The 19,430-nt window shown below is 36.0% G+C and overlaps 1 protein-coding gene across 1 annotated transcript in view; it reads right to left on the bottom strand.

Annotated features, from left to right (window-relative positions):
- Positions 1–19,430, bottom strand: part of kifap3a (kinesin-associated protein 3a) — a 145,123-nt gene that overhangs the window by 95,855 nt on the left and 29,838 nt on the right. The window contains exon 10 of the mRNA XM_051932977.1: positions 12,362–12,524. Within this exon, the coding sequence (XP_051788937.1) occupies positions 12,362–12,524 (163 nt within the window). The remainder of the gene's footprint in view (positions 1–12,361; positions 12,525–19,430) is intronic.

The following is a 19,430-nucleotide window of genomic DNA, read 5'->3' as shown; positions in this document are numbered from 1 at the left end:
GCACACCGACTCAGACGGAGAATAGGAGAAAATTGCCCACAATCCTGCAGCAAGAGAGGGAGAACACCATCAGCTCAGTTGTGATCACATGACGCTCAGCAGACAAAGCATATACATACTACTCGTACTGCAAGACCTCACACGTTTATCAAGTCAAAATTTATTAAAAATTTTTGCTCGTCTTGCAAAACACTCGTAAACCAAGTTACTCGTAAACTGAGGTTCCAATGTACCTTATATTTACTGGTGTACAAAGCAAGGAATATACAGCAGTACTGAAGGATTTCATTTCTATTGCAGAAAAAGCTAGTGTGTGCTCATCTATTTATGTCAATATTCAGGTTTTTATGGCTTGTATTTTTGCCACCCAGTAATAAAATTGAAAATTAGGTACAGGCATGCCACCTTCTGATTTAGGTCATTATAGGGTTGCCCTTTGGAAGTGTGGATATTTTGAATTTCAAATAAATGAAGTTATGATTGAATGTAATTTCTTAAAAAATGATTTGTTAATGTATATGGGGATGTTTTAAAAGCTTAGAGAGGATATTTATCTTGATAGCGTTAATTCTTTCTGCTAAAGTAAGATGGAGGGGTAGACCATCTATGCACATCTTGTTGAAAAAGTGGCTTATATTTACTTGTAATGTTTACCCCTTGATATTTAAACTGATCTGCAATGATAAAAGGGAAGGTGCCCAATCTATTGTTGTTTCCTAGGGATTTCACTGGAAAAAGTACAGTTTTGTTCAAATTCATTTTGAGTCCGGATATCTTTTGAAATTCTGCTAGTGCAGTTGGGGCTGCAGGCACAGAATTTTGTGGCTCTGATATATACAGTACCATATCATCTGCATATAGTAATATTTTCTGTTCAAGTCCTTCACTGAAAATCCCCTTTATCTCTGATGCATTTTTAAAAGTGAACAGCCAATGGCTCAATGGCGATTGCAAATAGCAGTGGTGACAAGGGGCATCATTTTCTAGTACCACGTTCTAGTTTGAAGTAGTCTTAAATAATGTTGTTAATACAAAATTAAGCTTCTGGACTGGTATACAGTAGTTTGATCTATGCACATTTCTTTGGGCCAAACCCAAATTTATGCAATGTTGTGAATAGGTAGTCCCATTCAACCATATCAAATGCTTTCTCTGCATCCAAAGATAATAAGATCTACGTAGTGTTAGACTTTTTGGGTGAATATTACATTAAATAGGCGTGTTCTTCATCTATTCTGGTAATTTCACAGATTAACTCTGAGGCCTTCTTGGTTTCCAATTTTTAAAGAAATAATCAGTTCTTGAGTAGCAATGATTTACTGGTGAGAAGAAGAAATATGCTCTTAAGTATGGATTTAGAAATCTCCATGGGTCTGATAAGTTATAATCTATTAAAAACTGTGTGATTATTTTTGCAATATCAGATGTTATTGCTCCTGTAGTTGAAAACCTACCCATGTCTGAATTTAAAGCACAATTAAAGTTTCCTACCTTTATAATTGTATGAGTGTTCAAGTAAGGAATGGATGCAAATAAGTTATGGATGAAGTCTCTATCATTCACATTGGGTGCGCATATATTTATCAAAATCACTTTACAATTAAATAAATTACCCATCACCATCACATATCGCTCTTCAGGATCAGATACTACATTTGATACTGCAAATGAAATTGTTCTATGAATTGAGATTCCCACACCTCTAGTTTTCTTTGTATAGCTGGAGTGGAATATTTGGCCAGTCCAGTATCTTTGCAACCGAAACTGATCCTTGCTGATTAACACTAATGTAGAATCCCTGAAGCCTACGAAAAAAGTCGGAATGCCGGGCCACCTTAAATTCCTTTGCACCTCTTCATTAGCACCTTTGTTTTGTAAATGTGTCAATCAGCACAGGCAGCAAGCAGCCTGCTATCCCATCCCCCACTGACGCAGCTGAAGTTCTCCCAGCTCAAGTCTGTATATCTCGGAGTGAGGTGTCTGGAATTGCATTGGGTAAATAATATAATGTTATTTGGAATACATACATTTCATGTGTGTTCCGTGTCTACAACGGTCCATGTAAATGCAGGATGACAGGAAATGCAAGGCAAGGAAAGCAGCTCACTACTCAAAACTTCACACATTATACACTTCATGTCAGCTTTTTGTCATTACAGTAATCCCTCCTCCATCGCGGGGGTTGCGCTCCAGAGCCACCTGCGAAATAAGAAAATCCGCGAAGTAGAAACCATATGTTTATATGGTTATTTTTATATTGTCATGCTTGGGTCACAGATTTGCGAAGAAACACAGGAGGTTGTAGAGAGACAGGAACGTTATTCAAACACTGCAAACAAACATTTGTCTCTTTTTCAAAAGGTTAAACTGTGCTCCATGACAAGACAGAGATGACAGTTCTGTCTCACAATTAAAAGAATGCAAACATATCTTCCTCTTCAAAGGAGTGCGTGTCAGGAGCACAGAATGTCACATAGATAGAGAAAACAATCTCTAGCAAACAAATCAATAGGCCTGTTTGGCTTTTAAGTATGCGAAGCACCGCGGCACAAAGCTTTTGAAGGCGGCAGCTCACACCCCCCTCCGTCAGGAGCAGGGAGGGAGAGAGAGACAGAGAGAGATAGAGAGAGACAGAGTTTGTTTTTCAGTCAAAAATCAATACGTGCCCTTCGAGCTTTTAAGTATGCGAAGCACCGTGCAGCATGTCATTTCAGGAAGCAGCTGCACAAAAGATAGCAACGTGAAGATAATCTTTCAGCATTTTTAGACGAGCGTCCGTATCGTCTAGGTGTGCGAACAGCCCCCCTGCTCAATCCCCATACGTCAGGATCAGTGAAAGTCAGCGCAAGAGAGAGAGAAAAGCAAGCAATCTAGCCATCTACCAATAGCGTCCCTTGTATGAAATCAACTGGGCAAACCAACTGAGGAAGCATGTACCAGAAATTAAAAGACCCATTGTCCGCAGAAATCCGCGAACCAGCAAAAAATCCGCGATATATATTTAAATATGCTTACATATAAAATCCGCGATGGAGTGAAGCCGCGAAAGGCGAAGCGCGATATAGCGAGGGATCACTGTACATGAAAAAAGTTTCTGTTTTGGTTATGTGCTCAACATTTCTTTTTAGTTTTTCCGGGGGTGTTGGGATTTTCACTAAATATTGATATATATCGAAAAGTCCTTTCTTAGCAGATTCCTACTTCCCTAGAATTAGCATCCTGCCAAATTTCAGCTTTTTAACTAAACAGGGAAATAATGTTTTTGAGTGAGTCAGTGAACTTTGCATTATATACAGCATAAAGATTATAGGAGGCTCTCAGGTTATGGCAATTCTGCACATATGAACAAGAACATAAAACATCCTAAATTTGAATTTTTGAACTTCAATTTTTTTGTTTTACATTTTTTAAACTGCAAATAAAACAAACTAGTTTTAATAAGGATGAATACATAGCAGCCATCACTAAAGGTGAGGAACAGTACTGCACTCTATAGACTGTCACTATTTCCTTTGATGTGCCATTGAGCATAGCAAGTAAAAAATACAGCAGTCTTCCCATATACTGATAATCCTCTATTGAACACTTACTAAGAAATAAATAATTACCTTTTATATTACTTACAGACACTAAAACTAGTATTCACTACAATTTACTTCTTAACAAGGACTATTAATTAATTAATCAACAATTGTTAGTAATTAACTGATACGTGAAAAGATTACAAATATTGGGCAGGTTGTTAGCTGTAAATATAAAACTAAACAAATTTCATATTTGTAAGGTAAAACCTTACTATAATGATAGTAAATATATGGATTACAATAGTAAATTAATAAATTATAAGTTAATATAGAACAAATTAAAAGGACTATAACAGCTAAGAAAAAATAAACAGAAAAAAGTACAAATAATGATAATAATTCAAAATAATTATGATAAAAGTAAAATAATTATATTATTAAGTCTATTCTTTTTGTCTCAAACCATGAATACAGTAAGTTTTGAAAATTAAAATGGGTAAACAAGTACAGAAAGAAAAAGGCACAGGAAGGATAAACAAAAATAAAAAATAATGAGAGAGAAATGAATAAAGCAATAAAAAACAACGCAAAATTAATGGAAATTAATACACCTTCACATTGCATGAAGTAATTATTAAAAGTAATATTCAAAATCAACTACATTTTAGTTTAACTCCTTCTTTCCCTTCTTATTCTGCACCGGTTTTACTACCTTTTTCCCTTCTCATTCCTCCAGTTCTACAGTAGAATATTACCAGAATACCGTTACATATCATTTCATCTTTTCATTTATACATGTTTTCTCTTTTTTTTCTTTATCTGTCTTATTTAGGATCGTTTCTGGCAGAAATACTGTCAAATCCTTATTCATGTTTACACGTGTGCCAATTTCTGTATGATAACCTTGAACCAATACTTTATATTAAGCAGGATACACCAAACCATTGCAAACATCTAGTCTTGCTGAAGCCAGGATGTATAAATTATATATCTGGAGACAACCATGAGTGAATTTTGCTAAAAACTGGGTTGGAACATATTTTAAAAATAAACATAACCTGATGCAAGGAAAAAGCTTTTTGGTAGCATCAGATTATACATTGGCACTCAATGGCATCAATAGATGAATGGTAAACTTGAATGATATGTTGTCGCAGTGCTGCGTGTGCTCTTGGTTGTAAGGGCTGCACAAAAAGAGAGGCATAGGAGATGCTGATTTTAGTACTCAAAACACCACCAGAATCAACAAATCTGCCTAACAACAACTGTTAAGCACAGACAAAACTTCACAACACACACCTTCAACTGCATTTCTAAAATTAATAACTAAAGAAATGTAACATTACTGTCTAACTGGAAATACAAACGTTACGACAAAATAGCCGCAGCGTTTTAATGTGTTCTACATCCATAGACCACAAAATGCTTATCTAAACTCTATTTGCTGTTGGTATGTCATGTAGTGATGTAATAGTTAAAATGACAAAAAAAACATACCATAGCAGACAGAGGTACTTCTCAAAAGTGTGGATTTCAGTAGCTGCAAGGGTTGTGGTTTGTGTCTATCTACACTGTCGCATTCCTCATTACAACATGCAAATTATTAAGCAGTTACCTTGTGCTACTGAGCTTCTGAATGGATAACAACAATTTTAGCTTTTTTATTTTCTCTCAGAATCAAAATTTTTGTTCAGTATCTTTTACTCTCTCCCTGAAATCTTGGTGGATTAAAACACAGACTGGGAAATTGGGGGCAAATGTTTTAGGAAGAAGCCCTGTGGGTATAGCTTTTGCAGTACAGGATTTCACCACTATTCACTACGCACTTTTCTACACACTTTTAGACCGGAGAATCAAGTCTGGTCCCACAAGGCTAGCAAATAACTAACTGTATAGTAACTGTTTAATGCTGTTTTTTCAGAAATGTGTTTTGAACATCACTGTAGTAAAGATCAAAAAATATGGCTTTGATAATTCTCATGCTGAATCTTTTTCTCTATTCTTTAGTGCTGCACAATAAATTTCGTATGTTTTGACAATGAAGGCCCAATGAGAACAATTTACCAGGTTTGTGGTGAGCACTTTCAATATCATCTAACAAAATTGTAGCAGAATTCTTGTGATGCTTGGTTGATCATTGCTGGCTAGTCACACATTTTTTATGTTTTCACTACCCTTCATGAAATCAACAGTAGCACTGTCATTACTGTGAGGAGAAATTTGGCAAGTTTTGCATACATTCAAATTATTTTACTAACATGCTTTTTATTTTGAGCCAGTGTAACTTCTGTGTTTTAATGTTGGGTAGATCGGCCCATTTAATAGTCACTTACATCTTATACAAAAAAATGGTTCATTTTTACAAACAAGACAGAATGTAAAGGCAGGACAGGCCGAAAGGTTAAAAAAAGAAAAAAAAATCGTAGTGTTACAAAGGTGAAATAGTGCTATAGTAACAGTAATATGTGTGAAATTTTTGGGGTTCATTTTTGAATCATGATTTTATGGGGCAACTTCCTCAATCTCTGGCTCCACTCATTAATTCATTTCAATAATGCAACAATGATTATTATGTGAGACTGTGACGGTGCAGGTCCTGTTCCATGCTCCCACCACTCTTCTGGGAGCATCTCAACCCAACACCGTCAGTAATTTAACCGGATGAGCTGGTCTGATGGGGACAAATCGGACTGAACAAGGGGATGGTGCGAAAGGTGCAAGTGCTTTTGTTAACAAAAATCAAAACCAAAATCAAAATCAAAACAGTGTCCAACTAAAGAGCAGTGCATCAAAGTTCCATAAATAAATAATCCATAAAAACAGGGTGAATAAAAGTGGAGGTTAAAAATCCAAAAAATAATTCCTTTAAAACTAGCCGTCCCTTCTTTAAAAATCTGGTGCTTTCTCCTTTTAACTGGTGGCTCCCCTGCTTCTCCCATACGGGCTGTGTAACAGGTCGCCCGACCTGCAGGTGCAGCTGACTTTCCTTCTGGTCCGGTAGCTTTCAGTCTCCTGGCTCCATACAGCTGATCCGCCGGACCGAGACTCGGGTTCCCCAAAGGACAGGATGCTCACGCTGGGGCTCAACCTTCCCAAGCCTCCCTGACTCCTGCTGCCTTCCAAGGACTTACACGGCGAGTCGTCTACACTTCTGGTCACTCCAGCTCCTCTAAATTGCTCAGCGGGAGTGTTTATTATATTTATTAGATAAGTTAATGTATCTGATTGCATATTATAGTACAGTTTAAATCAGCAGTATTTTACAGTAAAATGTTTTCCATTGAATGGTTTCCTGTGGTATCACTAAAGTGTAATTTACATGGAAGTGCTGTATGGACCATTCCATACAGATTCACAGATACAGTGTAACACATCTCACTATTATTATAATTTACTGTATCAGGCATTTATAATTCAAAAAATTGCAAAAATAAGGAAAAAATAAGAAATTCCAGATTTTTAATCCCAACTACAATAATACTATGCACAAATAATTTTAGAACTATTCGTTTCATTTCAATGTCTCACAGTATCAGGTTTCACCACCCAGTAATAAAACACATTCACTCACAATCCTATGCAATGATAATTTAAAATTATAAGTTAACTTATAATGTATGCCTAATGAATAATTGTGCACAGAAGTGCATCCCTTATCCATGAAAAGAATACTGGCCAAGTGCAGATGTAGAATCTAATATATTATCATTTTCTTAAGAGATTTCATGGTTATTAACCAGTTTTAAGTCATGATCTATTGCTTGGTTAAAAAAAAATGTAAAAAAATGACATCTTAAAAACCTAGTGTTGCTTGGATTATTTGAATTTTCACCTGCAGAGTTTGACCAACATGATTTTCAACATGTAACATAAAAATAAATGTTATTTCTCATACCAGCATGTAGGAAAAGACAATATAGCACTTATCCAACTACTCCAGAGATAAATACGCAATAAATCAACAAAGCAGACTCACATTCACTTCTGCTGCTTCCAAAGAGCAGGACAACGTAGTTAAATTGACAATAATTTAAAATCACAGCCTATTACACTTTAAAATGGCAACATTTACAGAAGCTGTGCAGTTATTGTTTTTGTTACAAATGATGTTATCATTCCAAAAGTTACTTTATCCAAGTTCAGTGTACTGTACAGTTTGTGCCAAGTATGTCTAATTACATTTAAATTGTACAGGAGAAAGGGAATGACCCTTGTCAATTAACTACTAAAACTGGTTGCCATGCTTGGCATCATCTTTTGTTTGCTGAAACTGTGGTTGCCATTTTTAACATCCCATGATTGGAGTAATTATGATGCTATGCAATAATATGTCAGCTTATTAATTAAACTGTGACTTAAAAGAACATTTAAAACCTGTATTACTCAAACTAAATTCTTTTTAGTTTGTTTGTTTTATCTGCTACTGCATTTCATTCTTAAGTACTATCAATCAACATATCAGACAAATTAAAAACATGTCATAATGCAAGTCCTCAATTCTTGGAATGTAGAATACCGCCAGTTCAGCAATTATCATCATATTGTTCACGGATCCTTTAAAAATATATCAAATAAATCGCTGTCTGCTTGCTTGCTCATCTATTCATCTGAGTTATTGAAAGTTGCTATGGAATATATCCTTCATTTACTTATTGTGCAATAAGCATATATTTTTCCTGCAATCCATTTTATAATCGTGCATTCATTTAATGCTGTGCACAAGTAAAAGAAAATAAACTGCTTAGAAAAGTCCAAACTAGCAGAGTTTGGAATCAGTAAGGTATCCCTTAATCCAACAAACTGAAAAAGTTTTCATATTTCTGACCGCCTTCAATCATCTTAAAAGCATAAAACTCCAGATTACAACCCCATAAGTAAATAGTACAGGGATTCCTTACAGGTTGCAACAAATAATCAAAAATTTAAACACTGCACAATGCTGTTTATTTTAAAAGATTCATTACACATATCCTGTATACACACAATTTCAGCATAGGAAACATGTAACAATCCTCCAAATATTAAAAAAATAAATAAATAAATACATCTAACAACAGAATGAAACTGAATGATGTCAATTGAACTGACAAATTCTCTTTTGAGAAAAAGGAGCATTTCAAGTTTATCACCTGTCATTCTCTTTCTTTTCCTGTTGAGTGAATGAAAAGCTATAATAGAGCTACACTCTTGCTTGGGGCTGAAAAATATGCTCTTGTAGCTTCCTCAAAAGTGAGGAACCGAGTGTGTGGTCGTGAACAGATGCAAAACGTTTTGGTCGTAATCTGATTTGTATGTGGTCCGAGACGTTCGTGACCTGAGGTTCCACTGTATATGGAATGGTCCTATATTATTTGCAATAATATTAGTGGATGTAGAAGGACCAAATATCTGTGTTAAAATAATTTAACTGGAGAAAATTTTTTGCCATCCAACATTCAATATATGCATGGTATTGATAAAGGTAAGTTACTGAAGCATTCTTACCAGATTTAAAGAAAGGTAAATATGGCTATCATTAGCATAGCAGTGATATGCAATATTACAGTTTCTTATAAGCCTACAAAGTCTTGCAGAAAGTAAAAAGAACAGGTCTCAAAATGGATCCCCACAAGTAACAAGAGCTACAATGGATAATGAGTCCCCAAACACACATGTCCTCCTCTTGAGATAAGCTGAAAACCACCCAAGTGCAGCATCCTTGAACTTCTTGTTCAACACAGTCAATCAAGATATCATGTTCAACTGTGTCAAAATTGATTTAGAAAAACACATTTCCTTGAATTAACTGCTGACAGCAAGTAAAAGAATTTTGGCAAAAAAGGTAAATTTGAACTTTGGTGAAAATTTTTACGAAGAGACGGGTCTAGGTTTGCCTTCTTCAGTAATGGCTGAATCACAGCAAGTTCACACCATGCTGGGACTAAGCCAGTCATTAAATAATTGTTTATGACTGCAAAAAACACTAGGACCTGTTGTTTCAAAAACCTCCTTAAAGAGACTGGCACGCATGATATCACAACAGAGGAAAACGGTTTCATTTGAGTGATCCAGTTAGTTAAGTACGAAAACTGTCACTGGCTGAAACTAGCTAATAACAGCCGTTGCCTAATTGGCTCAACTGGGCTACACGTTGGAGGTACAATCATTGATCTAATAGAATCAATTTTACTTACTAAGAAGTTGCAAGTGAAGGATGATCCAGTTTTACCAATATTCGCAGGTGGACTAAGTATTCCATGAATAATACTAAACAAAACCCGGAGTCTATGGCTGTTCTTTGAAATAATATCAGAAAAATATATTTCTTTTCTGGTTGTTTTTAGAGCCAGATAAAATTTGCCCAGTCTTTTAAAATATCATGAAATACCTGCCATTTCTTCTTCTTCCTACATGCTTTCCTAAGAGAACGGATGGCATCATCAATCCAATTTGGCGCTCTTAGCTTGGTGCTTTTTTATTTTAAGAGGAGCTACAGCATTCAAAATATCAAGATTATTTTAGTTAAACTGATTAACCAGATCCTTAATATCAAGATGTGTAGAGGTTTCAATTATGCTAGTATACAGACTAGTCATTTGGGCATTACAGAAGGATATACTGAAGAAGTACAGTTATAACAAAAGCACAAGCTGGTATCAAATACAATAGGACTATGATAAAAGAGGCGGGTATTATACATTACTACATCACCAACAAAAAAAAAAAAAAAAACACACAGGAAAGAACTAGGTCTAAAGTGTATCTATGATCATAAGTTGGGTGTTTAACTGACAGAGTCAAGTGGAAAGACTAAAAAAGACATAAAAAGTCTATGACTAGTAGTTTAGTAGAGCAGTAAACATTATTAAAATATGGTCTAATGATAACAGACGAAGGGAATCCTTAGAATTCTCGAATAAAATCCTTACATGAATTCAGAAGTCTATATATTACTGCACAATGCACTGGATGAAGCAGATCCACCATGACCAGCAGTAACTCAAAACTTAAATAAAAATCCACAGGTAATAAGCTGCACTTAAAATTCCTAAAAATCATTGCCAACCTGCCCCCCTATCCTGACATGCTAAAAAAGCTACAATTCTGGGGAGTAAGTTCAGAGCAGTCTCAGATCATTTGCATTTAGCCTGGTCTCCACCAGAAATAAAAAAAAATTCAGATGGCTCCTAATGAATGGGTCATCCAAAACAAATGAATGAGAGGTAATTTGTTACCTCATAAATCAAGATCGTAATACATGTACATGTGAACAGTGTCAATATGTTTTAGTATGATTTACATCATTTGTAATGGTTCTAAATTATGTATTTGAATATATGTGCTTTTTCTGACTCTAGTCAGTTAGTCACAGAATAGAGCATAGAAAGTGGCAGCATATCTAATTCTTTTAATGGGGATATATAACTAAAGATAAACTTGATAAACATTGTACTATATAGTTATTAGGTAACCTTTTAGAATAGTTGTGCTTTTTAAAAACTATATTTGATTATTGATGCACACAACTTGGGAAATGTTAAAAGTTACACAATGCAAATTGTGGTTTCTAAAAGCGGCAAGGCACAAATTATGGTGAGTACACAAGAACTCTTGTTTTTAAATCACCACCAGATCTATAAAATTCTCCCATCTTATTAGATGGAAGGAAACACCTAACCAAAAATTAAATTCAGGCCCTGATTTACACTTCTCAATGCTTGTTATTTTAACAGCTATATTGATGTTAATAACTAGCAATTTTTCAAAGATTTGCCAATAAAAGTTTTACTTAGTGATTTAAGTAATAGAAGTCTTTCTCCTACAAATCTAACATCCCTTTTCACACAGTTACTCTGTATACATTTATTCTTTAACAAAGCATTTGGCATCAGTATCAGCTGTTATAAAATGGTATTGGTGTAACCCACCCACAAAACTGTCCAGAAAGCATGAAACATCTCTGTAGTGAATAGAAATTCAACCCAGCACTTATAACATGTGTACACACACACACACACACACACACACACACACACAGACAATCAATTTATGATAGCTGATTGCCCTAAAATGCAAGTTTTTGTGCTGTGGCAGGAAAAATCAGAACAAAAAAAAAAAACAGTCAGGAAGAATGTGTAGACTTTACATGTTGCAGGCAGTAGTCCGGTGTGAAATTCTAAGAAGGCAGGAACAGTAAGGCAGGAATTCTAACAACTGCTTTACAATGCCACCTTAGTCTAGACAATTAAGTTAGAATTTCTATAGGGTGTAAATAGACTAGATCAATACTGATGGCAAATAAATAAACAAACAAACAAATAAAAAATGCAGAAGAAGCCTATTAAAAAATGAAATTATTTTCATTATAAATCACAAATCATTTGGGCCCAGAATTAACCATGTTTTCTATAAGCCTTACAGAAAATTGACAAAAAGCATATGGAGCAAAGTGCGACATGAATGAGTTAAATGAGAAGAACACGGCATACATTTGTTGTGCAAGAAAACTACTACAATTTTGAATTGTCCATGTTATGACATACACAACTAACACACTTCAAGATGTATCATCTAGATACAAAAACTTATCTTTTCAAGTTTGACCATTTCAAACTTGTAGCTAATCTTTCTGAAGTACCTTGAATCTAAAGCTGTACAACAAACATTTTCCCTCCAGCAGAAAAATTAAGCATGGTTTATTTTTAATTATTGTTTTCTTCTATATGTTCATGAAATTTTTGGCATTGTTAAAAAATTGCTGACTGTAAATAAACACCTAAGTTAAGCAAAACTACTTTATTACAAATTTAATGCAATACACTAAAATTCAGATAACTGGTGTAAAGCTTGAAAGTTACCTATAAGTGCAGTTAGTTTTGGCAGCAGTCCCACTTGCACCATCTTGTTCCTAAGGTTGGTATCAAAGGACAGATTGAGTAGAAGACGCAGAGTGATATTCAGCAGGTCTTCATGGTCACATGGAATCAGTTTAGCCAATTTCTCAATAATATCCATTTCAGCCTATGAATGGAAACATAAAGCAATAACAAAGTACAATTTTCTTCCTTTTCCACATGACATATTAGCATTCTGGATCATGTTAAAAGACTCAATTACAAGGTTTATGACAAGAACATTCGAGGATTTATACCAAGAAAGCTGATGTGTAAATGTACAGTCTTTGTTTGTGAATAACATTCTTCCATTTATGAATAAAACATTGTACAACTGAACTTAGCACTTGAATAAGCAAAACATAATTAAGATGTAGAACGTACAGTATGTATATTTTAAAATGTCAAACACAAATTTGTCAAAGAAGAAATGAGCTAATCTTGCAGATACAATATACACTTAAGAATAGTATTCAATCATAGAAAAGCAAAGTCAGTTTTGATCTAAATTTGCATATATAAATTAACTAGCAAGAAGTATCACTTGAATATGTGCACCTAACAGTCATTGTGTTTTAAGAATTCTAAAATCAAATATTAGATCACACAAAAAACTTAGTGAGATATCCTATTACATATGCATAAGTCTGCCAAAAGTCTTTTCAAGGTGTTGAATAAAAAAGAAATTCTGAAATGCAGCTTGCACAGCCTCAGTTAATCCTTAATAAACTTCATCTGCCCTATAACATGAAACATCTGCCTATCTAAATCATTCTCTGTGTTTCTCATTTCAACATGTTTTAAGTTGTTAACACTCTTCTTTATTTTGGTCCGAGGTCAAATTTAAATAATGAGTAAAATACTACATTGATCTGGTCTTCATTTAGGCATACAATCACTATGCTGATTCCTCATTCACGGTAAGGTGCTAACACATGAATAAAAGCTTTTCGATTACTATAAACAAACATAAATTAACACAAATAAACATGATCAACATAACAAAGATATGTTAATATGTAATGTAAAAACAAAAAATATCAGTGTATTATTTTTTGTATAGATTATGTGTGCAGGCTGGTTTAAATCTAAACAGAACATAAGAATGGAGACCAAATTAAGAACTGTACGTTTTGCAACTCAAGCCACTTTCACCTAAATGTCCTACATCCCAAGAGCTTTTTTTACCCCTCAAATGGTTAAGACAACAGGCAAAAATATACAATATTCATAGCAATTACTCATTGCTAAATGTTTTCTTGCAAAAAAGAGCAAAAACAACTCTTCTGGATACTTTGTAGACTTGGGTCACAGGCATGACTTTTTCCTTTTTATAGTCCACTTCAATTTACTCTACAAGGCTTACAAAATCTGGCTATGCTTTCACTAAAGTACAACAAGTCATAAAATGGTTCCTTATAATAAAAACAAACTAGCCACTCTCAGTAATACATGAGGTATACAAAGTTTTAAAAAGAAAAGCTTTAAAAAAAATCTGAAGGATCCTGCAGGTTCCCGTCATTAATTCTTAATGTAATTGAGAAATATATGCTGTACGTAAAACAAATATTTAACAGAACTGTTGAAATGGGTTGGGTACTTACAACCTGAAAAAATGGATTTCCAAGAGGAAATGTTTGATTTGCCAACATTATTGTTAAAGGCAGATTTCATATAAATTCTATAACCAAACTTATTCTTATAAGTACTAACATACAGTAGAAAACTTGAATGTATAGTACACCAATTTTAGAATGTTCTAAGTAAAATAATAAAAAAAATTAAATATACAAACTTTACAGATAAATATCAATTATACTGACAGAATAAGGAAATCAAGATAGATCAGCCTATATATTATAAAAAAAAAAATGGGACAGCTGTTCAAATGGGTAAGCATTTGAATTGGTTATTTTTTATCTTTGCTATCTCTACTCTCTAATCTAATTATGCAAGTTTGAGTTCAGGGAACAGTGGTTGAATACTGCCTACATTGATACACTCTGCTTTTAGCATTACTTGTTTGTTAAAGGAGAAAGACAACTATCCAAACATTCAAAAAGTAGAGAAAATGGCAACCAACTAATTAATTTCCAGCAAACTGGCTGATTTTTGACTGCATAAAGGTTGATTTATATTTTGTGTACTTGGGGGCTTTGCTCGCCCACCCCCGTGTTTGGTTTACTGGATATACAGTAATCCCTCGCTATATCGCGCTTCGCCTTTCGCGGCTTCACTCCATCGCGGATTTTATATGTAAGCATATTTAAATATATATCGCGGATTTTTTGCTGGTTTGCGGATTTCTGCGGACAATAGGTCTTTTAATTTCTGGTACATGCTTCCTCAGTTGGTTTGCCCAGTTGATTTCATACAAGGGATGCTATTGGCAGATGGCTGAGAAGCTACCCAACTTACTTTTCTCTGTCTCTCTTGCGCCGACTTTCTCTGATCCTGACGTAGGGGGATTGAGCAGGGGGGCTGTTCGCACACCTAGACGATACGAACGCTCGTCTAAAAATGCTGAAAGATTATCTTCACGTTGCTATCTTTTGTGCAGCTGCTTCCTGAAACGACATGCTGCACGTTGCTTCGCATACTTAAAAGCTCGAAGGGCACGTATTGATTTTTGCTTGAAAAACAAACTCTCTCTCTCTCTCTCTTTGTCTGCTCCTGACGGAGGGGGTGTGAGCTGCCGCCTTCAACAGCTTTGTGCCGCGGTGCTTCGCATACTTAAGCCAAACAGCCCTATTGATTTGTTTGCTTTTCTCTATCTCTGTGACTTTATATGCTCCTGACGGGCACTCCTTTGAAGAGGAAGATATGTTTGCATTCTTTTAATTGTGAGACGGAACGGTCATCTCTGTCTTGTCATGGAGCACAGTTTAAACTTTTGAAAAAGAGACAAATGTTTGTTTGCAGTGTTTGAATAACGTTCCTGTCTCTCTACAACCTCCTGTGTTTCTGCGCAAATCTGTGACCCAAGCATGACAATATAAAAATAACCATATACAGTAATCCCTCCTCCATCGCGGGGGTTGCGTTCCAGAGCCACCCGCGAAATAAGAAAATCCGCGAAGTAGAAACCATATGTTTATATGGTTATTTTTATATTGTCATGCTTGGGTCACAGATTTGCGCAGAAACACAGGAGGTTGTAGAGAGACAGGAACGTTATTCAAACACTGCAAACAAACATTTGTCTCTTTTTCAAAAGTTTAAACTGTGCTCCATGACAAGACAGAGATGACAGTTCCGTCTCACAATTAAAAGAATGCAAACATATCTTCCTCTTCAAGTCAGGAGCAGATGTCAGAGAGATAGAGAAAAAAAGCAAACAAATCAATAGGGCTGTTTAGCTTTTAAGTATGCGAAGCACTGTGCAGCATGTCGCTTCAGGAAGCAGCTTGCACAGAAGGTAGCAACGTAAAGATAATCTTTCAGCATTTTTAGACGAGCGTCCGTATCGTCTAGGTTTGCGAACAGCCCCCCTGCTCAATCCCCGTACGTCAGGATCAGAGAAAGTCAGCGCAAGACAGAGACGGAGAAAAGTAAGTTGGATAGCTTCTCAGCCATCTGCCAATAGCGTCCCTTGTATGAAATCAACTGGGCAAACCAACTGAGGAAGCATGTACCAGAAATTAAAAGATCCATTGTCCGCAGAAATCCGCGAACCAGCAAAAAATCCACGATATATATTTAAATATGCTTACATATAAAATCCGCGATGGAGTGAAGCCGCGAAAGGCGAAGCGCAATATAGCGAGGGATTACTGTAAACATATGGTTTCTACTTCGCGGATTTTCTTATTTCGCGGGTGGCTCTGGAACGCAACCCCCGCGATGGAGGAGGGATTACTGTACAATTTAAAGAGATTGTTATCTTCATGGGAATTGTTACATATGCATTATTTTCACTTTTACTTTAAAAACTTTTGTAAAAACAATACTTGTCCTTTATTTCCGGCCCCGTTTGCGGCTGAACGCACGCTAAGGATATGCCGTCGGATCATCTGCTGTCTTTCTGCTGCTTGCGAGCTGCCTTTTCTGCTTGTTGTATGTCGTTGTTTTAAGAGCTGGGAGCACATGATGCGTGTCTTCCAAAAGCAATCCAATAACTGCTAGGTTAGATGTCTGTGGACTTGTTTTAAATGATGGCTCACTGCCTTGTCTCGCGTGACGTTGTAAAAACAATGTCCTTTATTTCTGGCCCCGTGGTTAAATCTCTTTCTTGCAGGACGTATAACACTGTTCGTGTTGTGAAGTGGGGGTCGGGGGGGGGGGGGGGGGGGGGGGTTGGGGGGGCTGTACAGCCGATGTCCTTTTTGCCACTTCATGTCTCTGCTGCTCACGTTGTGATCGCTTCTCCGCGATCATATATATACACCTGACTGAATTGTGTTTTCTTTGAAATTAAACTTGTCGTTGCTTCAACTGTTGCGGGACCACAGATTTTCATAGCATATGGTTCATTATTGTGTAAATCTACGTTTTGTGCGTTGAATAATGTGAAGGCAAAAAGACTTTTGTTTTCTGCTCTTTGCCTTTTATTTCTGACCTCGCTTTGTCCTGCTATTTTTTCAATTACACCTGGTCCTGATGATTAATTTCCTTTTGTTTGCGCTAATGCGATCTTTTAGTCATCGACGTTTCACTTATAATGTATTGTCCTTTATGCGCTTTATATGCATGGAGACCCCTGGATCTGTGTGTGCTGCGTGCTTTTACACTGCTAATTTTTTGCTGGCCGTGCTCTGATATTGCTTGTAAGTAGGGCATGTCTTGCAAGAATCTTATGTTCTATATCCCCGCGAGATGCTCCGTGGCCATTCTCTTTCGTCTCACAGGTCTTTTATTTGTCTTCCATGATCTTAACATGAAGATCACATATCGTCTCCTAGTCATTTCCTCCCACAGGATTTTTTTTTTATAATAGAGAGACAAGTAAAAATCCGATACGTAACAATCACAATTAGTATCATGCTCATCTATAATAATAAAAGGCAAAGCCCTCACTGACTGACTGACTGACTGACTGACTGACTCACTCACTCACTGACTGACTGACTCACTCATCACTAATTCTCCAACTTCCCGTGTAGGTGGAAGGCTGAAATTTGGCAGGCTCATTCCTTACAGCTTACTTACAAAAGTTAGGCAGGTTTCATTTCGAAATTCTACGCGTAATGGTCATAACTGGAACATATTTTTTTGTCCATATACTGTAATGGAGGAGGCGGAGTCACGTATCGCGTCATCACGCCTCCTACGTAATCACGTGACCTAAAAACAAGGAAGAGATTTACAGCACGAGTCAAACGCGGGAACGAAGGTAAATGACGTTAATTTTTGACTGTCTTTTAATACTGTGTAAGCATACATATTAACACATGTGCAATTAAACGTGTGCATTTACGGGGTGATTTTTCAGGCTTAAAAGCTCGCCTTTTATCAAACGCGGAAACAAAGGTAACTGACGTTGTTCACTGTCTTTTAATACTGTGTAACCATACATATTAACACATGTGCAAATAAACGTGTGCATTTACGGGGTGATTTCTCAGGCTTAAAAGCTCGCCTTTTACTAAAAAGGTAAATGCAAAACTATTTTCAATCATTCTATGATCTGCTTCTCACAACTGAAGGCACCGTGGCTGATGGTAAATGACGTCAATTTTTGAGTGTCTTTTAATACTGTGTAAGCATACATATTAACACGTGCAATTAAACGTATGCATTTACGGGGTGATTTCTCAGGCTTAAAAGCTCGCCTTTTATGAAACGCGGGAACAAAGGTAAATCACGTTCTTCACTGTCTTTTAATACTGTGTAACCATACATATTAACACATGTGCAATTAAACGTGTGCATTTACGGGGTGATTTCTCAGGCTTAAAAGCTCGCCTTTTACTAAAAAGGTAAATGCAAAACTATTTTCAATCATTCTATGATCTGCTTCTCACAACTGAAGGCACCGTGGCTGATGTTACGTCACTTGCTGTCCGACCATAAGCTTTACCTGGTAGGTAGCCGGACACTCACTTCACTCCCTTTCGGGAATCGAACCTCTGAGGTTTTCTTTTGTTCTTAATTAAAATTTAAAACCAATACTTCACCGCTGCTAAGCCCCTCTAGTGCTGACGTCTGAGGTTCGATTACCGTAAGCAAGTGCAGTGAGTGTGTAATTACATTCACGGCATTCGTAGTCTGATTCACAATCTGATTGTATGGGTGCTTACTTCCAGGTAACGCTTACACTTGGCCACCAAGTCAGCTCGAAGTGATCACTCGAGTAAAGGCAGCTTCACAAAAAAACTGATCCTTAACAAACTGTTATTAGTATATTTTCCCTCAATTTAAAAACGTTTTATTTTCTTCTTAATAAAAATTTAAAAGCGGTACTTCGCCGGTGCGAAGCGCGTGGATTTGACCGACTGACACATACAGACATATTCATGAGTGCAGGTACTTCAGAAAGAAAGTACCGCGTAAACCTAAAGTTTAAATTAACTTCATAGACCTACAAAAGGTTGCCATTCATTTGAGGCAAGATTGCTTTTCTTCTGTACAACTATACGTTGCATTCTCAAAAGAGTGTGCTTGCACGGCTTCGGATATAGATATATATATATATATGTATGTCTATATATAAATATGTAAGCTTATAAGTACTGCCTTACTTCTCTTTAAGAAAGGAAGATGTAATGATACTTGATTTAAACGATTCCATGTCTTCCTGGGTTTGCATAGCTTATTGTCTAAAAAGGAGAAACCCTCATTTACAAAACTTTGCTGCAGATGACTTAGCTTATTGTCAATATCTTTACACGTTTTTTTAACACTTATTGACTGAAACGTGCTTTCACGAAAAAAGTTACGGCTTTGCTACAGGATACACCCTCCACAAGTTAAGCAAGTAAAAATAAAATATATATTTCTGTTTTATTTAAACCTTTTAAGTTCGTATGCATAGCCCCATTTGGCTGTTTAATTTTTTTTTTTCTTTCTTCAGTAATATTTAATCTCCTTAAAG

Source organism: Erpetoichthys calabaricus, chromosome 10 (genome assembly GCF_900747795.2).
Source record: "Erpetoichthys calabaricus chromosome 10, fErpCal1.3, whole genome shotgun sequence".
Lineage (NCBI taxonomy): Eukaryota > Metazoa > Chordata > Cladistia > Polypteriformes > Polypteridae > Erpetoichthys > Erpetoichthys calabaricus.
Note: the sequence above shows the minus strand (reverse complement) of the source record. Positions and strands in the feature narration are given on the sequence as shown.